Below are 25,193 nucleotides of genomic sequence, written 5' to 3'. Positions count from 1 at the left end.
AGTGTGATGAAATAATGAAGTAGTGAGAGTGGTTTTGTTTCTAGGGAGAATAATTATTTGCTGTCCTGCAGTATGGTGGGCTGATGGATTTAGATTACCTGCTGACACTCATTAGGAGGAAAGGGAGAATCTTATTGATGAGGTGAAGCATACATTTTTACAGCAGGGAGCAGCATTTAATTCTAAAATTGGGGCTTCTGTCACCCTTCTTTGTGCTGCTTTGGGAAGGTTTTTAGTTTTTCAGTTAGAGGGTGAGAAGGCTCTTCAGTTGTGCATGTTTCTCATCTCTTCCTGCCTGGCTGAGATTTGATTCTTCAGAAATTGAATTTTTCCATTTATTGCTATGAGGTAGGAGTTATTTCAAGGTTTTAGATTTATTAAGATTTAATGGCAGTTGATAAATATGAATGAGTTTATTTCTAAACATAGTTGTAGCATTACTTAGGATTTAGAAGAGCTTTCTATCTGAAAAAGAAGAAATCTTTTTAAGCTTGTTAGCCTGTGTAGTTACCATTATTCTATTGCACACAGATAAGCACTGTGTAATAAGCTCTGCATTCATAGAGCAGCTTGAAAGAACGTATGAATTTGTTGTTTTATGTCAGACCACTGAGTTCTGTGCCCACAGTCTCTGAAGGTGTAAAAGCTGCTGTTCAAAGTGCTGCTTTGCACATGACTCATTAAAAACTGATTCAGTTCATGGAAAGACATAATTGGTAATGCAAATTTTAACACTCTTCCATGACTTCTCCCTCAGATTTACCTTACATATTTATATTGTAACTGTGAGGTTAAATCCTAACAGTAGAAAAGATTTTGAGATTGAAACTACTTTGGATTTTTGAACATTGCTGGTGCTTTAACAGAAGCATTATGACAATTTTTGTTTGCACATTTAGAGATTTCTCAATATAAAACATTGAAATGGAGGATATCTTGAAGAGCAAGAGAAGAGGGGTTTTACAGTTTTTGATGTGAACAGCTAAGGCTATTGTAAGAAATATAGAAAACTGTACAGAAGTTAGAAGGAAACCCTCAGAAACAAGGAGAGGCACATCAGTGTTGATCATAAAAAAGTAGGAAGAGATACGGGTCTAAAATGTATTGATTGCAGCTGTAGTCTTGAATGAGTTCTTGCATTTACAATCCATAATTAAGCCAAATTACCAAATATGTTAGGTATGTGAAAAAAAATGGATGACAGCATGAAACAGCTTAGTGCGCTGTTCTGCAAAAGCAGGTTCTGGGAACCACAACTTGGAAGATGTTGCTTGGAAAAATGAGAGCAATGCTCAGGTGTTCCAAAATGGAATACATTTTTAATTTGAGGTGTCTGAGTTGGGGCCACTAAGGCCTACCCAGCTGTGCAGTTCCTGATGCTGCAGAAGTGATGGTTTTATGGCTGCTAGTATTTGGCTGATTCTTTTCCTAACTGTCTTAGTACATTTATTAATGGTCATTCTATATTCAGAATGAAGGAGTAGAAAGACACTTGTATTTCTTAAGAAAAAGATGGAACAACCATTTCAGCAGCCTTGATGAAGGAAGAGAGTAGTGTTATCAGATTTGTCTGGGGAATGAACAGAGGTCATCAGGCCTATCAAAAATCTAAACACACTCTTCAATATTTAATTCCCCTGGTAGCATCTAATTGTGTTTTGAACGACTTTGAAAGGCTGTTGTGCACATTTATGATTGTGTGTGTATGTGCAGGGAAGATGGTTTCTGGCATCTGTTCTGAATGCATTAATCTGTAATTTTAATTCATACTTGCCTTGTCATCTGTGCTGGCCTGAAATTAGTTAAGATTATCAGAACTGTTTAAGATTTTCTGTGGTTTTGTTAAATCCTCTCCTGCCTGCTTGCTGTGATGATTCTATTTTAAGCCATTCTTATATTTAGAGAGGAGCTGACTGTCTCAGATAAGACTTTGCTGAATATGCTGAATGAATATTATTTTGGCCGGGCAATGGAGATGCATACCCACTGCTATCTCCCACCCATGTGAGATTTAGGGAACCTACTGCAGTATCAGCAGGTGGTTTGGCATCTCTGTAGGTATTTTTTAAGGAATCCTGTGAGCCATTTCACACCAAAGAATTAATAAGAATCAGATATTTGGCTCTAAAACTTGTGCTGGGGAGAATTTGGACCAATGTCTAAGAAATCCAAGAACCACACTTCCTTGATATGCATCTTTTAGCTCTTTTGAAGTGCTAATTTTGCATTTTTGCTGAAAAAAAAAAATAAAGTATCTCTGGAAAAACCTCTGATGCAAGCAATGGTGTACTTTTTCTGACAGAGGCACAATGAACCCTTGCTCTTTTGTTCTCTCAAGTACATTTTTTCCTGCTGGTTAACCTTAAATTGCAGTTGTTTTGTAAAAGCTTGGAAACATAAAATGTTGAAGCACCGTGTGTGCTCTTAGCAGGAATGGCTTCCACTATCCCCTTACAAAGGTATTGAACAAGTCAGCTGAAATGCTATTGGAAAGTGAAGTGGAGTCACTTCTAGACAGCAGTTTTAGCAGATAGCAAACAGTGTTTCACAGGTCTTTTGTAAGAATAAATGCCAAGACTGTCTAGAGGTGTAGTGCATGTTCTATGATGGTGTATTCCTAATGACCAGAGAAAAATGGAATGTCCTTTAGAGCCTTTATTTTCTCAAGTTAAAGAACTGGAGTTACTTCTCCAGTTACAGAACTGGAGTTACTGGAGTTGCTGAATTTTAAAAATTAAATATTGAAATTAATTATTAAAAGTATTGAAACTATTATGTAAATATAAAATATATATTAAAATAATTCTTTAGATTTTTTAATGTAATGCTCTTTTAATAGCCTCAAGCTTGAAACCTGATTCTGGATAGAGACTGTTCGTATTTGAGGTGCTAAAGGAAACAAAATCAATGCAGATTTTTCCAGAGATTTTTTTAAAAACAGGTGACAGCTCTAGTGGCAAAAATGGATAGGTAGGTTAGCCATCATATCTACACATAGTGTAGGTATTTCACTATGTTTCAGAGGTGCCAAATAAACAATGAAGGATTCACAGGACTGTGATGTGAAAATTAATCACTGGTTTGTGCTTGGGAAAAAGTGCTGTTAGAGTGGTTGATCTGGGACGTGGGACTTGTGATTGGAGTTAACTCTGAGAAGCCATTGACTTGGCTAATTGTCTGAAATTTGCCATGAGCTGATCATAAGGTAAAATGTTGACTCACTGGGATAAAAAGCCTGGAAACACAGAATTTCGTTGCAGAAAGTTGCATGATGCTACATACCAGCACTCTTGTAACTAAAACATACTGAGAAAGATGAAATGTTTTTTACAGGTTTGGATGAGAGGGAAATAGAACTAAATATAAACCAAATACACTGAGACAAAGTAACAATCCATGTGATATTTTCATACTGCCTAGCTCAATACAATGCTATGTTACAGAGGTTCTGACCCAATAATAATTAAATCAAGCTCCTGCTGTGTATGAGCTCAAAGGAGAATTATTATTCTAAAGAAGCAGGAAACAGACTAGGATGTCATAGTCTTAGGGGAAACAATGACAAAGAAAATATTATCAAACTCATTGTCTCTTGGATGTTATCTGGAATGCCAGTAGAATAGTAATCCTGTGTGGGGAGGATAAATCAGATGCTGAATGGATAAGTTTGAGGAGGTGGGTTCCAGTGTTCAGTTTCAATTATAGTTATAAAGGCAAAAATGAGAAGTCAAATACTGTGATTGCATAAATGGCTAAAGGCAGTGTATTGGCACCCTGTTTTACCAATCTAAAATGTACCTGGGCTTGACAAGGCTGGATCTGGAATACTGAGTTGTTTTTACCAGACTGTGAAATGAGTAAAGAGTAGAAGGGATAACTGAGGTTTTCATTAAGGGGATTGGGTCTTTTTCTCAAGCTGGATTACAATGAAAGAAGGAGCCAGCTGAGCACAAGGAAGATACCTTGGCTGTTAATAAAATGAATTTGGACTTTAAGTGTAGAATTGGATGTTGACACTGCTAACAAGTGTTAACATTTTTAAAAAATTACCTCAGAACTCAACATTAGATGATCAGACACATAAATCTGGAGTGCACTAAGCTGGCATGGCCAGAGTGTTAAATTAGTAGACAACTAAAATGTGTGTGAAAATACATTAAAATATGATTTCAAAGCAAGGGATAGAAAAATAAAAAGACATTAAAATATGATATTAAAGTAAGGAATATGAATAGAGACCTGAATCTGGCATTTAGATATTAAAGTCTGGGTTGTGTTTTTCTTAACTATTTTTAGGGGGTGTTAGGAAGTTTATGATCAGTGAGTGAGAACTTTTAGTTTGCTCCTTTATGACCAGGCGGAACTGGCAGAAACTGTTCTGGTATTCAGGTATGCACAAGCTGGAATACCAATAGATGATGATATGTGTGGGTTTCTGCTTTTCCTCCTTCCAGGACAGAAAATGGATATGAAATAGGGTTTACCAAAATGACTGCTTATATATCTCAGACAAATAGAAATGGACTCTTGGATATTAATAGAGAAAAATCCATAAAACATACATCAGTGGAGGGAGGAAAAAAAATCCTATTGTCAAATCTGTAAGTTATTTCTTAACTTCCAGTGGAGTGCATTTAGAGATGAAGTTACAATTACTTTCACTTTAGACTTAAGGGGAGAAAGATGTTGTCATGTCTCTGAGAAATACTGAAAATCAGAAAGAAAGAATTTCAGCCACTTGTACCTTTACAGAAGGGGGTGGGGAAGTTCATCCTATTTCTAGAAATGACTGTATGGAATAAAATAAACTGTTCACAAAGAAACTACTGAGAACTTGCATGAAGGAAAAAAGAGAGATTAATAAAAATTCTCCTCGATAGAACATGATGCATGGAATAATTATAAACTGTAGGAACAATTGAGCTGGTTTTTGATGACAGAATTACAAGGCAGTGTATGAGGTTGCTTTGACTACTGCTACAATCTTGTGCAATGTCTCATTTTGGTCTACTAAAAGTACATGTGCCTATGCATAATAAGAGAATTTTGAGGGCTTTTTTTCTTATATTACACTTCATTGTCCTTTTGATGTAAATTATTTTATTAGCATTGCACTTCCTGATAATCAGAGACTTAATGCTACATGGGTTCAGTAGAACAGTAATGAGTTGTCATTGCTTCCTGCTTTGGAGTTGTCTTTTTTCTGAACAAAACTAGTGATACAAATATCTTTTCAAAGAAAATGGTTTTTCTGAGGATGAATTGGTGGAGAAATCCAAAAAGTCTGTGTGCACCAGCTACGTTTATAGAGAGAATTTAGAATGTAAAATGCCTAAGTTTTTGAGTGATGCAGTCAATGTAAATACCTGAATAACTGAACCAAACATGTTTTAAGAGCATGTTCCGTGTATTTTAGGCCATAACTTCTGTGCAGAGGGGCACAGGTGTGGTGAAAACTCAGAGTGCAAAAACTGGAACACAAAAGCTACTTGTGAATGCAAGAACGGCTATCTCTCTGTCCAAGGAGACTCCGCATATTGTGAAGGTAAACAAAATATTCCAAGACCCATTCCGTGAACAACTTACTTAAAAATGTAATATGAAATAAATGGTAGATGAATGAATTTCATTGCACAGTTCAGTTTCGTGGTGGTGAATACCACAGGGACCCTTTTTGTGTTCATAAACAGGGCTGAAGGTTACGAGTGGTGCTGGGCCACCCTGTCTGCAGGCGTATTTCATTGCTGCAGTTGTGTCTTTAGCACCATGGTCACGCTGTCATGACAGATTTTAAACTACTGTTTTTCAGACAACAGCACCTACCATCTAAAATGATTTTCAGAGAACAGTGTCTTTATAAGATGCATTAATTTAGGAAGTGGGAATTGTGCAGGCATTTGTGAGAATGGTAAGTGTGAAGGAGTACTGTGGCTTGGATATAAAAATGATGACCTGCAGTCCTTCCTGAAGTACTTCTGTGGGACAGGTACTTTACTGAAATGGTTTTCCTATGGTACATAAGAGACCTATTTCTGAGAAGATTGTAGCTGAGGTAGTTCTGTTCATGTGTTATGCCATCACAGGAATGAATGCTGTGGAGTATTACTCTCTTTTTTGTTGCTCAGTGTTTTCTAGAGCTTGTTATTCATAGCTGTGATGTACTTCTTAAAAAATAAATTGATGATTCAATGTGTACCACATTCCTTCCTGCCTTTGCATTGTGGGTTGGGTTTTTTTAATACTTTTGTATGTCAGGCTGCAATATTTTATTTTTTGACCATGGTAGGAAGTTTTTGAACTACTCTGTAAAAAAAATTTTCCTAGATTGTTTTTGCAATAGTACTGGTGATGGAAGGGGATGGCATTTTTGACAAGCTGTTAAAATACAGCATAAGAATTGAAATACTGAGGACTAAGGATGAAAGAATAAAAAAAGACGTGTGTGGATTGCGCTTAAATGATCCTGGATTCTTAAAAGGGCTTCTTAGTGTATACAAGTGAACAGGATGGCTTGAAATAGCATTTTATAAATATGTTCAGTAAAGTGCAGCTTTAAATCTTATGGTGTTTAGTAATTTCTCTGCAAACATTAATTTGAATGGTCCATTATATTCACTTTCAGTGACTGGGACAACAGTTCCCACATGTGTTCTTAAAGGTAGGCAGCAGATATATTGTGTATAGAGAGAAACATTTTTGTACAAAAAAACTGAACAACTGCTTTTTACGTACTACAAGGACTTCTTGGACATCAGAGGACAGGCTGTTTATCAGCTATGATACATAACCCAGTATTAGCTGGGTTCTTCTTTGCTGTTTTAAATAATGACAGTGCTTAGTATTTCTATTTTCCTAGACACAGACTGTCCCTTTTTCCTTCTGTGGAAAAAATTTAAACATCTTGACCCAAGCGAGTTTGGAGATATTGGCAGTTAGTGGTAGTAATGGTGGAAAAAAAAAAGCTGTTTTAAAGAAATTAACAGGAATTGCAACATACCTGGGTCTGTGTCAGACTGTCCCTTTTTCCTTCTGTGGAAAAAATTTAAACATCTTGACCCAAGTGAGTTTGGAGATATTGGCAGTACATTAGTGGTAGTAATAGTGGAAAAAAAAAAAAAAAGCTGTTTTAAAGAAATTGACAGGAATTTCAACATACCTGGGTCTGTGCTGCATAAATTTTTGGAAGGGCAAATTAAATCCCTGACTTCTGTGTATGTGGGTGAAACATGAGGCAACAGAACAAACAGCTGCTTTTGCTGCCGGAGACCATGGGATAGAGGAGGGTGTTCCTTTCTGCATTTTATGAAATTCTATATTTGCTAGAAGGAGTGTAGTTCTCTGGAGGTAACACAGGAGAGGGGCCCTTGAGCAAGGGAGCTACAGACTGACAAATTGATTAGGCAAGAGGTGACTTCTTTCAGCCCTGTGAAGAGCTTCCTTCCACTCCTCCTTCCTCTTCTTTCTGCAGAATTTCTTTTTACGCCTCGCTAACTTCATTCCTCTCATCTATGTGTTTAATCTGCTAAATACAACCATTTCATAGTTGGTTGTACAATAGTCTCAAATGCATGGTGAAGCTGTGATTTAAACAAATGAGAGCAAAGGCACATGTCTGAAGGTACAGTTTAGCAGGAGGTTGAAATAGTATGGATTTTCTTTTACTGTTTTGAATTTCTGTATGTAAGGATTAAATACTCAAAACACCTGAGCAACAAATACTAAACATACAAAACACCTGTGGAAGCAAGGAAGAGCTCATGCTCAGCTGTAGCTCTGAATTTGTCTTAGTCTTTGCTAAGCCTTTCAACTCTGGACATGTAAGATTACTATTTCCTTTGAGATGGAAGGTTAAATTATTTCAAACTCGAGGTATGTGCTGGTAAAGTGGCACCTTAGTTTAGAGTGCTCCAGATCATTAACTTGCAGCTTTCCAGATTTCTCATCTCTTCCAATGTACTTGAAGTAGTTGTGCATGTGAATTGTGATTTATAGTATTATTTTACCTTACATATGATTTTACTGTTATTTCTTCTTGCTCTTACAGTTTTATCCTGCTGGAGTTCGGCATCATTTTGATTTTGTATGATCTCTGAAGTATTGTGTTTGAGTCTGCTCTGCTTTTTTCATAAGCATTTGTCTCTTTTTTAACTTTGCATAGTCACATTAGCAATACAGTGGAAAATAAATTAAAAATATTCTAACTTTTATCAGAGAATTGGCATCAACAAATTTGTAAAATAAATAATAAAAACCTGAGAGGCTTTCACTATTAATTCTCAGCAACTACTTTTCAAGTACTTAGAAGCTTCTTATGTCAAGATGTACATATAAGATAACCACTCACTATATGCATTCCATTTTTGAAATAACAGATGTGTTGAGGGAAGACTGTTTCTGAAAGCAAGCAAGTAAATGAAGCTTGTGATGAATGAAGGAGATAAGTGGAGATTCTCTGTGTTATATAAAAGCAATATATTTTACTTAAAACCAGAAAAGTTGGGCTTTTTCTGTTTTTCTGACATTTGGCTGTTTTTCTTGCATATAAGACTTAATTACAGCATTGGTCTTTTGAAAAGAGACGTGTAGAAACATTTCTATTAATCATGTTGTCTGAGGTTTACCTATAGCTGTGGACACTTAGGCACAGATGTGGAACCAGTGTTCCTTTGTCACATAGGCATGGATAAATCCTGGGACTCACGCAGGTGAGCTAGCCAAGTCCAAGGCCTGCAGGACTCAACATTCCAGCTGCAGCAGTGTGTGCACACTTGCAGCTCTGGCTTCTCAGGACAGGGCAGGTGGACACTTGTGCTGAGCACAGGAAGTTGCATGTGTGTTAGTGCCACACGGGCAGCAGGCATGTCCAGCCGGGACCAAAATGGGAAATCTCTTTGAGTCTGCCTGGTGCTGATTGTTCCAGGTGTGCTGTGCGATGTGTGCAGCAGACCTGCCAATACTTCTACTCTAATGTACTTCTTCAGAGTTGAAAACCTCTGTGGTCTGTGACTAATTTGCGAATAATAGTACAGTACTATGAAACCTGCCAATACTTCTACTCTTAGTACCTGCCAGTACTTCTTCAGAGTTGAAAACCTCTGTGGTCTGTGACTAATTTGCGAATAATAGTACAGTACTATGAACTGAGAGACAGGAAAGGGTCAGCACCTGGGGAGTCTGAAGTTCAGGCATGATAAAGGAAAATCGAGCCTCATCAGCTGGAAGCCAGGGTTGTTGCTATCTAGCATGCTGATGCTTGCTTTTTAGATAACAGGCAAAGGGCCATCTCTTCTGAAAAGAATTTCTGCTATATATTTCACAGTAAAGTGGAAAAAAATAGTATTTCTCTGCCACATTTCAGCTCCCCATTCTTTATTACCTTCTTCGCTTGAAACATTTACAGCCCCTTTCTACCTGCAAAGTTATGTTGGTACAAAAGTGATTTTTACCTTGGAGATGTTGAGATCTGATCCATTGTGAGTACTGCTAAAATCTGAAGTGGGATAGATAGCACAGGACAAATGCATGCTTCTTCTCACTGACAAGAGTGCATGGAACAAGAAAATCAGGGTTAACCTTAGCTATCCTTTGCACCCCCAAGAAGCATCTCATAGAAGGGGTACACTGGCATACCACAAGGTGTCTTGTCACGTTGTACAGCATGTGCTCAGCCAGTGTCACCAGAGAATGGTCTGTGGTGACAGGTGTCATATAAGAAAAGATCCGTTCACAGAAGTGGACCTGCAAGATGAATGTTTTCATTTTATGACTCTATTGTATTCTTTCCCTCTGTACCTAAGTGTGCTCTCTAGGACAATTCGTGTATTACCTGACCCTCACCTTAGTGCTGTTACATCAGCTTAAAGAGTGATGAATGAAATACCTTAACATTTGTGAAAATTTATGCCATTTTTGAACTTGATGGGATGCTCTAGAAGCACACATGACTTTCAGAAGGAACATGACTCAGTCGCTCTTTCCCTTCTGTGCTCCAAAAGTGTTATTTAATCTGTTGTTAACAAATTATTGCTCATTTCAAAAACATATCACATAAGCTCTGAAATGCTAGCCAAATTCAGAAAATCTGACTACTTTGTGCTCTAAGGAAGAGTTGTGATAATTTTATTGGGCTTGGCAGATTTTGGGAAGATGAAATAAAGCCGAATGAAAGCTTAGGGAGGAAACTGAGTGTTCATTTTCCACTGAGCATGGATCCAAGCATGCAGTATGGGGACCTGGCAGAATGTCTGCCTGGTGTGCTTGAAATCTCATGACTTTGTTGCTAGCTATTGTAAAAATAAAACCATATTTAATTTGCTTGCAATTTCAAGTAGGTTCCAGACACTTACAGTGGTCTTTATTGCTTTCAGTTTCTTTTCCTTTGAACTTGATACCACATGTAGTCAGGAAATCCATTACAGAAAGATAGATATTGAAAATATCTGTTCTGAGGGTACATTAGTGTAGGTTTTGTCAGAAAATGTTTTTTTTCTGAAAGTCACTTAGAAAAAAATTTACAACACACAGAAGAAGATGGGGTTTTTCCCCAATATTGCAGAAATCAGGAAAAATTAACCTTTTTAGATTAATGGTTTAGTTCCAAATGCAAAGACATAACTATCAGCATGCTTGAGTGAGAAAAAAAAGTTTACTTCTATTGCAAAATATAGTGGAACAAAAAACCCTTTCATCATAAAGTGGGGCTTCTGTTATAGTTTTGAAGGTGAGAGACTCATAAAGCTTACCTCGAATATTTAATCCTTTGACTCATCACATTCTGTGCATAAATAACTGTTCAGTGTGCAGACCTTTTCTCAAGCCATTGGAACTGAAAGAAGAATAAACCCCGTCCTGCATATGGCCCTCAGAGTAGAAGTCTGCTGGCAATCCACTGAGTTTTCACAGCTGGTGTTTTTCTTGCTCTATAAAATAAGGTGAATTTTGTTGAGTTTTCCCTCCTCTTCTGTAGTGATTTCACTGCAGCTGTTCTAATTTCACTGCACTGTGGCTTGGGAGGTGACATTAACATTTTATGGTGGTACCATATAAACCTTCTGTGTGGCAGTGATGTACAACTGTGGTTTTGGATGGGGTCCATTGACTTGACTTCTGGGTCAGCTTTTAATGATAATCCTTCTGCTTGCTGTACTCTCAGAAAAGCTGCATCACTAGATGTCTGATTCCTGCAGAACGTTGTTCTGTGTGCTGTGATAAACTTACATTCTGTTCATAGGTGTGAGGATACAGATACATATACAGAACTGTGCATGTTTCAGGTGATTTCATGAAGTGAAGGAGTTGGGACAGATATTGATGGTAAATGTGCTGATTTTTTTTTCTCTGTGCAGAATCCATAGAAAAGGGGAAGGCATGAGAAGAATCTGAAAATGTTACAGTCAAATCATCATCTCTGTATCAAAGACAACATTAATGGCAGTGGTTCAGTTGGAACAAAGTCCTCATGGGGATTTACAAAGCAAAACCCAAAACCACCCCTGCAATGCCAAAGCCCACAAACAAGCCCCCCACATGCCTTTTATGACACCTAACTTGATGTCAGGTTGCTTTTTAAAAAGTTTTCTTTGAAAGACACTTGTTAACCTACTTTTTAAGATTTCAGTTACCTAACAGTGTCAAATTTAAGCTTCTACTATGTAGGTAATCCTATTTATCAATGAAAGTAATTTCTCCTGGTGATATAATACAAATAATATATTTGTTCTGCCTACTGTTTCCATAGAGAGAGACTTTTTATTTAAAATTATACCCTTAACCATCAGATGAACTCAAAATCATCTTTTATAACATAATCCAAAGGCAGGCACTTGTCAGTTGTTGTCCTACCTTTGTGGGTATATGGATTTTAATAAATGAGACTGCAAATTCCTTATGCTATGAGCTGCCAGTGGAGGAGACTGAATTAAAACCAAAATAGACCCTTTTCCTCTCAAGTTCATTGGATGTTGGTAAATTCAAGGCAGAGATTATGTTCTTGCCAGTGGACAGAAAGAGTTCAAGCAAAATACTAAAATTTTTATCCTAAGAAGATTTAAGAGTTTTTTGCAAGGTGATGTTTGTGCCTTATATGGCTCTGGATAGATTATTTCTGTTATCAAAGCTGCTTAATATTTACAAGTTAATTAGTTTAAAATAATATTCCAGCTACAGAAACCTAGAAAGTGGAATTACTTGCCATCCCCTGGAGTAACTTTAGTTCTTTTGGTGTAATGTCATGCTAAGATTTATATGAAAATAAACTCTAATTTCTAATAAGGTAACCACATGTTTTGTTGTTGTAATAAAGTGTCATAAATAACTGTGGCTCCCAAGGAATTCAGGCTTGCAACTGTCAGTTCTTGTGTTAGTAACTCACATTTGAACAAATTATAATCATTGCTATTAAAGGAAAAAAAATCCTCACCCTTCAGGATGGCAGTGAAATTCCTGCTCTGAAGATGTTGAAATTTTTGTTCACATGAAGAGATTGTGGATCTTGTGTCCCCAAATCAATAAATGTTCATACATGTTAGGGTTGCATTCTCCTGAATTGTACAGGATATAATTTGATAGATGTGTTAATGAAAACCCAGTGCCGTGTTGTTGGCTGCTAATCATAGTAGAATCTGACTTAAAAGCTGGCCAGTAGAGAGAGAAAAATGCTATTGCATGTTCCTTCAGTGTCAGTGTAATTATCTTTTTCACTGTAATGACCCTTCATTGTGTGCAGGATGGGAGCTTCAGACAAGGTTTATTAGAGAAGCCCTCCTGTTTAGTCAGGAGGTACAGAAGGGCCCCCTTGCTTTCTAAACTCTTTCTCAGAGAGGAGACTGGGTGCAGCTGGACCCAGGCTTAGCACCAGAATTGGTCAGAGGTTTGAGTCCAAAGGATTGGGTAGGTGTAATTGAAACTTAATGTATCTTTGTTCCACAGGGTTAAGGATGGCAAACTAGATATATTTATATAAAAATAAGTTATTTATAATGATAGTGTTTAGACTAAAAGATGTTAATCGGAATTATTTACTACAGAATAAAGGCAGTGGTGGCTACTAGTATTGTATAATTCACTATTTCTGAAGCAATATCAAAGGAATGATGTTAAAGTTATATTAAAAGCAGTAGAAATTGATGTTATTCACCCATACCAACAACCACCCATAGCAGTCATGTGTATCCTGGCCAGCTGTGTCAGCCCAGCACCTCCAGTTATCAGTGGTGTCATTGTTGTTTCCTTTATCGGGCACTTTACCAGGTCTGCCACATCTTCACCTCCCTGTGGGGAGGTTGGACTCTGGGCTTGATGAGTCAGGCTGGTTTCAGTGTTCCTCAGCACCAAAAGCAGCAAGAGGCCCCTTCTCCTTCTGCCACAGACAACTCTGTAAACAGGGCATCGTTCCTGTTGTTTTACCCCCACTCCAGGCAGAGCATCCTGCTGCACCTTTAAAGCAAATTGTCCCCCTGGCTGTTCCAGCAGTGCAAGAGGGAGAAATCCTTGCAATCAGTATGGGTGGGTATGTCCTCCACACTGTCAGCAGAAAGAGTTTTTGCTGGTCTTTACTCATTAAGCCCTTGTAATGATCCTGATATTTTCAAAATACTTTTTTTTTTTTTTTCTTTTTCAAATTATGATACGGTATAGCCCATGTCTCATTCCTGCTGGCATCAGTGAAAAAGGGAAACATTTGAAAGAGTTTTTGGTGGAGTTCTGGTGGTTTAAACCAGACAAGTGCTTACATCAAACATTTGGCAGCAAAGGAAAGAAAAAAATCAGCATTGTTCTTCCAGTGAAGATCAGAAGTTCGCTTGTGCTTGAGCTGGACTGAAGAATACTGAGAAATGTTTGTATATAATGAGGAGGTTTTGCTTGGACTTGGATGGAAACCACTTACCAGTAGTTTTATACAAGTTGCTAAAAATTGTGTGCTTAGCTCTCAAAACCTAAAGGTTGAAGTTCTACCTTTTTAAAAGTCTGGAGCATAACTGGAATAGTTAAAAAAGTGATGTGTGAGTGTTTATGTATACATGGGGAATGGAGTTTTCCCATTGCAACACAACAGCCTTTGGTTACCCGGGGTCTGACAGCTGCACCTCTCTCAGGGGCCTGTGAAGTTCAAAAGGGAGTTGACATAGAAAACCTCCAGTTAACTTCCAGCCTAATTTTTTTCTGATTCTGTCATCTTGACCTGCATCAAAAGCACTGGAGGGTCATTTTAGATGCTGTTGAGTCTCTGTGGTTACCTTTGGCAGTGCTTGGGTTTGCAGAGAGGGCAATTATTTTGCATTGTTTAATGTTTTGAAATGAGAAAAAGAGAATGTCTTTTAAATGCTGGCGCTTAACATTTTTTTCAGCTACTTGGAACAAACTTGATGTGTGGATTTGGTGCTCAATCTCTCTTAAAGAATGACCTGGGGGCATGGAGTCCCTTTTCAAATTGGAAGTTCTCACAGCCAGTTTAGAGAGAGCATGTTGGAATGGGCTTGATTCTGGCTGTGTAAAATTGCATGTTGTAAATGATTTCATCTGTTTGCTTCAAAGTCTGTGCCGGCAATAGTAGAGCAACAGATCCTGTTTTGAGGCAGTTAAAAAAGTGATGTGTGAGTGTTTATGTATACATGGGGAATGGAGTTTTCCCATTGCAACACAACAGCCTTTGGTTACCCGGGGTCTGACAGCTGCACCTCTCCCAGGGGCCTGTGAAGTTCAAAAGGGAGTTGACATAGAAAACCTCCAGTTAACTTCCAGCCTAATTTTTTTCTGATTCTGTCATCTTGACCTGCATCAAAAGCACTGGAGGGTCATTTTAGATGCTGTTGAGTCTCTGTGGTTACCTTTGGCAGTGCTTGGGTTTGCAGAGAGGGCAATTATTTTGCATTGTTTAATGTTTTGAAATGAGAAAAAGAGAATGTCTTTTAAATGCTGGCGCTTAACATTTTTTTCAGCTACTTGGAACAAACTTGATGTGTGGATTTGGTGCTCAATCTGTCTCTCTTAAAGAATGATCTGGGGGCATGGAGTCCCTTTTCAAACTGGAAGTTCTCACAGCCAGTTTAGAGAGAGCATGTTGGACTGGGCTTGATTCTAGCTGTGTAAAATTGCATGTTGTAAATGATTTCATCTGTTTGCTTCAAAGTCTGTGCCGGCAATAGTAGAGCAACAGATCCTGTTTTGAGGCTGCCTAAATGTTGGCATGGGTGGGTCAGACGAGGGAAACAAACGCACTTGTCCTACAGCACGATCTCTTACAGACTGCAAAGAACACCTTCCACCCCCCTCAGTTTTGAGAAGATAAGAAAAAAACCTGATTTACTAGAGAAACCTGCATGAAGGATGTGGAGCTGATCTAAGGCTAGAGAATGTAGAGACCAGAGGTAACAGACAGAGTGAAATGAGTGTAGAAAATCACTTTGTTCAGGTTTGTATATAGATGTTAGGGATCTTGGGAAAAAATAGCATTAAACTCCTTGGGAACTGTTCTCATTGCCATGGTGTCTCTAAGAAGTTTTTTTTAAAAAGCTTTTAAGCCTTTTCAGCTGCTTGGGTACATGTGTGTCTGAAGCTCTGGTCCTTCCTGAGGAGATGCTGAGCCAGTGGGCAGTGACCTTGGGGACACTGTGGCACTTTGCCTGGCTGTGAAGCCACAGCAGCCATCCTGGGAGAAGGTAACAGGTGAGGAGAATGACACCTTTACAGAGAAGGTGAAAATGAAAGGTGGGGGCTTTGGAGAGCCAGGAGACTTACAGTGCCCAGCTCTGTAATGTAAGTCAAACTACAGCAGCTTTGCTGCATCCAGAAAAGGACATCTAGCAGATATTCTGTGTTGACCAGTTGTATGATTAACCTTAAAGGATTTGCTCTACCTAAACTTTGTTGCAGAAGAAAACCAAAAAGGGCAACAAACCTAACAATCACTCCTTTCTCCCCACAATTGTTACGGATTTTTTGGTTTTGAAACTACTGAAGGAAATGAGGATTTTATCCTTCAGTAGAAAAAAACCTCAAGAAGTAAAACACCAAAACCAAATGGAAGATATAATTTGGCTTAATATAAAAATATTTTTAAAAATTATTTTTAGTAGCAAGTATGTTTTGCCCTTGGTGATAGCATAGCTGGAGGCTGCTCCAGTAAATATTACTATTGTATTTTCCCTTATGTGAATATATTTTGTTTGCAGTAGAAGGTAAACAAAATTGGTTCTAAAAATACAAGAGCCTCTAAACTCATGGCAAATGTCAGTTTATACGGACACATTTTTCTCTGCAAGATTTAATAACAGACTTACTGATTTGGTTCTGGGTATCCAAAGTTAATGTGCGTGTGAAAAACAAAGCACAGAAGTTAAGAAATTATTGGAAAAGACATTATTACTAACCTCAGGCTTTGGTATTTGGTTTGCTCTCTACTCTTTTTTTGCTATTTCAGCATGCATATTTTTCATCCTTGACGAGCATTTCTCCTTACAGCTTCTGTTCAGATAATTTGGAATTGCATTGTATGGTGATGGTGCAGGCTATGGCTGCATTAAGTGCAGTCTATTCTGAATTCATTAAAAGGCATTGAGCTTTTGACATTATCCAGATGTAGCAGGGATACACTGGCATATAACAATTTTAATATATTTGGACAATTTTAGACAACAAATTTAATAACTATAGACATTTTACGTATTTATGTCAAGTTTTATTTTCAAATAAAAATTCATTTACTTGGGGTTTTCTTTCAATGCACTTCATTTATGGAAACACATTTATTGATTTATTTAAGCAAAACAACAACATATTATTTATTGTTTTGCATGAGGAGATGTATTTTAATTGAAACTAAAAATGAGGCTGCTTTCTTCTGCTTGCACTGTTCTAGTAAGAAGAGGAAGCTGGGCCCAGTTGTATGTAAGATCTGTGTGTTTGGTGCTGTGTATCTCGGCCAGTTTGGCTGGTTTGGTTTACTGCCTGGAAACTGGGATAATAGCGGTAGCAGCATCCTTTGTTGTTTTGCCAGGGTATTGTAAAGTTTACTGGATGCAGGATTATACAAGGAATGATACCACAAAATCAGCCAAAGTGAGTGTAGAAAAGTAATCAAACTGCTTACACAGCAATAAATAAGTTGTTGGGTTTTTTTCCAGTTTTATTTTCTAAATGTTATTGACAGCTGAGGGCAGACATTCTATAAAATATTCATGTACATATTTAATTTTTAGAAAGAGAATTCCTCTTAGTCTGTAAGATTTTTGACAGACAAATCAATTTCATTTAGGTAGGTAGCTGCCTCTAAAATTAATCTCAAAAATTTATTTTTTTAATATGGCTACCCCCATTTAATGATCTGCTTCTGTGTACCTGTATCTTTTTGCAGGCTGGTAAAAAGAGTTATAAGAAAAGTTAGTAAGACTTTGATTTAAATAATTGAAATCTGTACAAATATATGTACAGCATCTACAAAGGTAATCCTTATATTGATAGTTTCCTGTTGATTTGCTGACTCTTATAATAGTTTTAGTATTCAGTGGTTTTGTCCAAAAAAAGATAACTTCTCATTTTTCCAGTTGGTGTATCTGTTCTTCATGTCTGAAGGGTAAATTTCAACATACTCTTTGGGTGCTCAGTAGAAAATTTTTCAATATTTGTCCTTATCACTTTCTTTAAAATTTTAATTTCTAAATTAGAATCTTAGTTTTCCTTCCTGCTATGGATGTTTTCTGACTAATTGCATTATATTAACCTATTTTTTTAAATTGCTTTTGTTGAAGATGTTTGCAGTGTTTATATCTTGGCTTGTTTATAACTTGCCCTGAACTCACTTGCTGAGGCTGTGTATGCCTTATATGCATGATGCATATAACATGTCCCTGTAGGCATCACTGTGTTTAATAGTAGAATATTATTTTATCTCCACTTACAGGCTTAAGAAAGTGCTTGAAAATAATTGGGATAAAATTGACAATGCAAAAATGCAAACTCCTTTTTGTCTCTCATCTTCCTTAGGATTGTTTACTTCTCTTTTTCATTTTATTATTTTGTTTCCCTAATTTTTATGACTTATATTTTCCCTTCAAGCTTTCACCAGGGGCTGTGTCTGTACGTCTTGGTGGCTGTTAGTGCTGAGATAATTATAGGAACACACAGTAACATCTTATTTAAATGTGAGCTAGTGTTAGCTCAGAGACTTGCTGTGTTCTGCAAAAACAGAGAGCACCCAACTTGCAGAGTTTGCACTGAGCAGTGCCTGTGTGCCTCGGGGCCGGCCCTGGCTTGGGCACAGAGGTGGTTTCCTGGGGCAGCACACCTCCACTCTGCTTGCCCAGTGCTGGTGCCAGGACTCAGTGCCTGCTGGTGCTTCTGCTTCCCAGGGAGGAGATGATGAACTTAGACCTGCCAGCTATTGAGGCGGGTGTTCAAGGAGTGGCTCTTGCCGTTCCTGCTTTTTCTGTTCCCTCAGGAGAAGGTCACTGAGGGTTTTGTTTCCTAGCTTTTGAGTCCCCCATCCGTAAGGCAGTAGAACACAGTTTTGTGCAGAGTTGATTCAGTGCTCCCCAGTGACAGGTCTGAGTTGTTAGTTGGCATACATGAGGATGCCATGGCAGCCGGAGTTTGTTGTGGTGCATTCCTGCCTCCAGGAGTAGGAATGGTCCTGATTAGTTTTTCTCCACAAAGCTCTTCCTTACGGCTAGAATATGGGCATTGTTTTCCATTGTGAGTTTCTTAGGTGAGAGGAATTTTGCAGTACTTACATGGACTTTTATTGTCACTTAACTGACAAAACGGAAAACCGGGCAAGCCTGTGGGAAGATGAAGATCATTGTTAAAAACTGGAATCTATGTAAAAACTGGAATCTATGTAAACAGTTGGTTCAGTCTCTTAAGACACCAGTTCATGCATGTGAGTTATTTTTTTGGTTAAGCACTTTGTTTCACTGGAATTATATAATGTCTGTTTAGGAAGCGCTGTTTCGGTCATGAAACATTTCCTCCATTTACTTGGGCACAAGTGACATTAACCTTTGAAGGTCGGGCCTTCTGCTCTGTTCTGGAGGCTTTTTTAACCCATTACCCCTTTGGTGACTTTATTTGCTTTCCAACTTTCAGTCTAGTTAGCTCAATCAGTGCTGTTGAAAAGGTCAGTAGCAATCTGAAGTGCATCCAGTTTGTGGAAGAATGTAAAGCATCATTTTCAGTTGCTCTTTTCTATGAAAATCAGTTCAGAGCCTGACAGTGCCACTATGTGTGGTGATAATCTGATGATTTTTTCTGTACAAACAATACCAAATTTGGCTAAAACATGACTTGCCTTGTGGGCAGCTGAAGCTTGACAAAACTGGAGCTGCTGTGCACCAATGTCCTTTTTACCAATTAGAACCTTGCTAATTTTACATAAAAGGCTACAGAACATTAAATATTGTGAAGATGTAGAGCTTTTACCAAACACTGTTTTGGTTGTCAGGAGTACCTAGGATTGTGTTTTGAGTACACCAGGAAATTGTCAGCTCAGTCTGTGAGCTAACAGATTGTGCTGGTCATTTCTTGGTTAGTATTGGCATTATTGGATATTCAATAATGTGCAGCAGATGATGAATTTGGAAATGAGCTGAACCATCCTCTCTCATTAAATGTTTGGAGACAAATGAATTTTAGTTTCAAATGAATAGAAATTTTTTCCCCTTATTTAACACAATATAAATAACTGGAGCTCGGTACAGCTCGGAACATCAGTTTTGCAATTCACATAAATCTTGAAATGAATTAATGAGGAACATGGAAAAGAGGACTGCATCTTGGACACAGGAATATAATCAATGTGTATTCCCCTGAGCTATATCTGTTTTGTGCTGGGTTCCCATTGATTTTGTAAACAGTTTAGTGTTAGCCATAATCCCCTTTGAATATAAATCATTCCCTGGTAGTTTCTCCTGTATTTTAATTAAATCTCAACTGACTGACTTGAGAACTCTTCCTTCAATATTACTGCTAAACCAGGTAAATTCTCCCTTATTTTCTTCACAGCCTTACTCTGACCCCTGTGGAATTTGTAGGCATATAGAATTCTCAAGAACAGGTGAAGCTCAGAAAACTGAGACAGCCAGAAAGTGCTGAAATTAGAAACTACAAGAAAATCAGAAATCTTGAGGGAAAACCAACTGATTTCTTTATTTGAAATTTTGAGTTCTTGTTACAGATGATAACTCCTTACCCTTCAAAAGAAAATCATCATTCTGAGACTGGGGAGTTGGGAAAGGGGTCTTATACCCTCAATCTGGTTTAAGGATACAGGGAACCTGAATTATCTATTCTCTTTTTAAATGAATTAGTTGGAAAAAAAATGTGGGGAAGAAAAATTTTTGTTGATTGGTACAATTTCTCGGTTTTAGTCTTGGAAAAGACTGTTACCTTAAGAGATACTGAAATTATTTCGTTGTGACATAAGAATAAGTATCCTACAACTAGCATGAAAGCTGGCACTGTTATTTCTTGAAAAATACATATATTGCAGTAGGAGGTATTTTGTCCTGTAGAGTGAAAGACTGCATCATCAGGTGAACTGATAGCAGATAGAGGGGACAGTCTGAGTTCAGAATGTGGTCAGTGCAGCAGCATCAGATGCTGTTCTTTGATATCCCTGCTTGAGGGTGGGGAGGAGTTTTGTCAGTTTAAACACTCTATTTTCACTAACGCTGTGAAAGGATTACACCTTTTACCACCCTCCATTTGCAGCCACCAGCTGTAAAGGGAGGGTGGCTCATCATCCATCCAGCAGGCAAAACTCCAGATATTCTCACCACTCTCTTGTGCAGACAGCAGTTCTTCCTGCTCCTTTCCCAGAGCCTGTTCCATAGGTTGTGGCTTGACAGTCGTGTGCAATAGCACATGACACCCCAAGATTAGTAGCAATAATAATACAAGTAGTAAAATAAGTTTGGATATAGTCTACCTCTACTGCAATAGGCAGATCTCTTCATTACTGAGAATTACTGCATTCTATTTATTACTATATTATATTTTTGGACAGGATTTTTCAATAGTCATAACTCTTGGAAATCAAACCTGTTCCTTACAGAATAAGATGAGGCATTACTTCTTTTTGACACTCTCTATCTTTAAATTGCAACTTTATAATCCTACCCATTTTGATAATTGGTTTGTTCATATTTGGGTATCAAAATTCTTTCTGAAGCGGAAAAGACTGAGATTTTAGAGTCTTTTAAATAGCTGATCAACCTCCCCCCACCAAACTTTCTAAATCCACATGTGCCTAGATGGAAGGCAAGAGCAGCTTGTCAGCTGGAGGTTACTATTTCACTGTGTACTGGTTGTCTAAGACAGCAGTTGGACTCGGTGATGTTAAAGGTCTTTCCCTGTTTAAATGATTCTGTGATTAATATTTAACCATTGAGATTGGCTTTAATGACGTGTGAATAGTGAGATGTAAGGGTAAGTGAGAGAGTATGATCAGTTGCTGTTCTTCACACTTTGTGTTGTGCATTTCCACTGGATGACTGCAAGTATCTCTCACCAAGTTTCCTCTGTTTCCTTCATCACGTTTTTACCCCCATAAAATAATAAGTGATGTTTATTCATTACCTGGAAGCCACTTTGTTGTGATTAGGAGCAATTTTGGAGGATGTTAATAGCAGGAAGGTACCACAAAAGTGTTCTAAGCTTTGATTATGTGAGTTACTTGTTTATGGAAAGAAGCATCGTCCATAGCTGCGTGTGTGCTCATACATATTTATACATGAGTGTGTTTTAGATGTTAGCTACATCTGTACCTTTAGGCTGTTGTTTAGTCTGTTGTAATCATGTTGCAATAATTAAAATATCAGAGGAACAAACAAACAAAACCTCATTTTAGTGCAGTGGGGCTTATGATGCCTGACAGATAGAAGTAATTAATTTTTTGCATGAAAAGCATACAATAGGAGTTCTGTCAAAACTGTGCTAGCTGAACTGTGCATTGAGGAGGCAATAAGTGCACTTGAACTGTGTGGCATATACTGATACACCACATATTTGGATTTTTTTTGTTTGTTCCTTTCTGGTGTCTTGTTGTACTAAGAGGCTGCATTATTTGAACAAAGCCTGGTAACTCATGCATGGCTTACTAAATTCTCATTTACTGTAAATACTATCTTTCCTTTCAAAAGGTGCCAGTTCTGTTTTCTCCTACATGTCTCATCAAATTTGATGCAGATTCCAAGCTCTCACTGTGGGGTTGATTCTTGTTACTTGTTTGGAGAGGTTAGCTGTGTAGACTCTCCATCACTTTTTACTTTTTCAATAGGCTTCTTGATTTTCACTGAGATTTCTAAGCACTTTGCGGCATCCTGTGATCAGCATATGTTTTTTCTGAAACTTTTAGAGCAGCAGTTTCAGTTACTGGCACTAGAACTAGAAGTGAATAGTTAAATATTCAGATTTAACTGTGCTTGCCTTGCTGCATCTGGGTTGTTGTGGTGTGAGAGATGAAGAGCTATTTATAAGTGGTTTAAACAGAACAGGGATGCTTTCCTGAGCCTTTAATAAATTTTTTTCCTTTATCTGTGCATTGACATTATTTTTCTAATGTCTTACTATTCGAAGTTACTGAAAAGGTTTCCTGGTCTCCCCGTGGACTCCTTAAATTCCACTTGCAGTGGAAGCAGAGCTCAGAGTGGGCCCATGGAAGCAGCAGCTGATTGCTGAGGTGCAGCATTGTTGGGTTGCCACAGTTGCCCGCGTGCTGGATCCCAGGAATGCATTTCCCAGGGTACCAGGAGTCAGCTTCACAAAGCAGTAATGATCCAGAGACTTGTCCATTGCCATAGGGGCAGGAGCAATGCTCACAAACAGCAGATAAAAACTTGACTTGAATCAAGTTACCTGAAATTTATTATGGCACTTTAAATGACAGTAATCATCACATCTCAGGTGACAGCCTGGGTCACTGAATGTTTTTTTGAACTTACAAGTCATGGCAGACTGCTTCTGAGGTGAGAAAACTTTTTGTAAAGTGGGAATGTGTTATATGAGAAGAAATTGTTATTAAAATAATAAGATATGTCTAATGACAGCTTCCTGATGGAGCAGTTGGAATTAAGTAATTCTCAGTTGTGTTTTATGTTCCTTCCCCTCATCATCAGTGTGTTATTCCAGTGTTTTGAAACATGTGGGTCTGGATCTTTAAAAAAACCCCAAAGTTCTATGACCGTGTTTTTAGGATCCTCAGCTGAGCAGTCACTGTTTTTGTTTCTCGAGGGGATGAAGGAGCTCACAGCCCTCTTAGGACAAAACTTTTTGTATCCTATAAAAGTTGCAGTGTAGTTGAGTAAGAATATGCTGTATGAAGAGGACAAAATAGTTAACAATTTCTTGTGTACAAAAGTGTTTCAGCAAGGTATGAAAGCAAGCACATGGTAAAAAAAAATACACAGTTCTCTTGTTAGAGACCAGCTGTTAGTTCTTCTCTGTTTGCCTTGGCAGATATATTGACCATTGGCCTTACAAGGGAAATCTCACTGAAGAATCCTTTTTCTGAGCAAACTCAAGATGCTTCATACTTCACCTGCAGATGAGTTTGCTCTGATTGTTGGGATGGTGGCCAGGGAAATAGCAGTGTGAATGCTGTAAAGTGGAGGAGTGATCTGGGTGCTCAGTGTGTCAGAACACATTTAATGGTTGGGCTGTTGCACAAAGGGAAGAAGCTGTTTCTTTCTCTTCTGTCTTGTGGAACCAGAAAAAAACATTAAAAAAAAAGATAGAAGGTTGTTTCCTTTTGAAATAGAGGATCAATCCCTAAAGATGCTTCAGCTCTTAATCTCCAATTTAAATCCTGAGATTCTCCTGACTTTCGTGGGGGTTTTAAGGGCTTAAGCAGGAATTAAGAGCATACATGCTTTGGCCGTTTGTGCCTGTGTTCTCAGGAAAATGTGAGGTGGAGGTAAGTGTCTCCCTGTCAAATAGAGCAAGACCTCTAAGCCTGGAGGAGAGGTGGGATTTGAGTTAAACTCTTGCTATTGCATTTTTTTTGTCGGCTAACATGGCAGGTTTCTGCCCAGCAGGCTCCCTGGTGTGAATCCTATGCTGTGGATTGTCCTGCTCTTACACATGGACCTTGACATCTACCTCAGGGTCATAGATTTTGGTTGGGGAACCAGACACCTCTATATTTTAGGGAGCTATTAATAGTTATATGGAAGTTGTACGCTCTAAAATTGCTGTTTGCACCCAAGCTTTTATGTCTACAGCTATGTTAGTTGACTAACTTTTAATATTTGGAAAAGCTGTGTGCACATGAGTTGTCCTTCTTAATTCCACAAGGTGTGAACTTTCAACAATTGTTTGAAGATTGCAGAGTATGTCACTCTTTCAGAGTTCAGAAGAAAGAACAAACTGTGGGTACTAGCTTAGGGAAGTGAGTGAGTGTCTGCATCCTTAAAGGTGGGGGAGCCAAGATGAAGCAAGCCAAGCCTTTGCTGAGATGTTATCTGAACAATCCAGTGGTAAGATTTCATAAATGTATCTATCAATACATTCAATAGAAGTGATTTGTATTTGTGTTTGTTATAAGCTGATGCACAAACTATTTTTTCCATATGAGAGATGAATGCACTTGAGACTAGTCCTAATATAACATCTTAAATTAGGTGCACAATGTAAGATCTCAATAAAATTGCATTATAATTTCTTGTAGAATTTTATGTAACACTTAGATCCATTTTAAGAACCAGGGAGAATCCTCCAGTTTATATGTGAGTGATGAAAGGCTCAGATAAATGAGTGATGACCAATGAAATGTTGTGCATGTTTGCCAGTTTAACTTCTAAGGCCTGTGGTAAAATCCTTGAGATCCTTGTAACTTGTCATCTTTTCTCATATTAATGAAAAAAGATGGTAATAGGAAATAAGTACAAAGTCCAGTTGCTTTCTTAGCGCAAAAGTTAAGAAAATACCGTGTGCTCTATTTCACTTTTGTCCTCAGCCTTTGTCATACAGCTCATAAAAAGTGCCAGTGAGAAAAAAATGGTAAAACCGGTGACAAGAAAACAAGAAATTTGTATCTCTCTGTGTCCTGGAATTTCTTGTCAGAAAAGACAATGTTTTAATTACCTGCACTGATGATCTGATGGATGAATGAGTATTCTGGTTGGTGATATCAGAACCAGCAAACAAAAGAAAGTAGAAACATCATGTTGAAATAGAAGACACTGGAATGTGGTGTTATGTTA

General features: G+C 38.0%; 1 protein-coding gene across 1 annotated transcript in view; it reads left to right on the top strand.

Annotated features, from left to right (window-relative positions):
* The window catches only part of NELL1 (neural EGFL like 1), a 209,023-nt gene that overhangs the window by 77,995 nt on the left and 105,835 nt on the right, over positions 1-25,193 (top strand). The window contains exon 12 of the mRNA XM_041461862.1: positions 5,417-5,545. Within this exon, the coding sequence (XP_041317796.1) occupies positions 5,417-5,545 (129 nt within the window). The remainder of the gene's footprint in view (positions 1-5,416; positions 5,546-25,193) is intronic.

This window comes from Pyrgilauda ruficollis, unplaced genomic scaffold (assembly GCF_017590135.1).
Source record: "Pyrgilauda ruficollis isolate IOZ18807 unplaced genomic scaffold, ASM1759013v1 scaffold156, whole genome shotgun sequence".
Classification (NCBI taxonomy): domain Eukaryota; kingdom Metazoa; phylum Chordata; class Aves; order Passeriformes; family Passeridae; genus Pyrgilauda; species Pyrgilauda ruficollis.
Note: the sequence above shows the minus strand (reverse complement) of the source record. Positions and strands in the feature narration are given on the sequence as shown.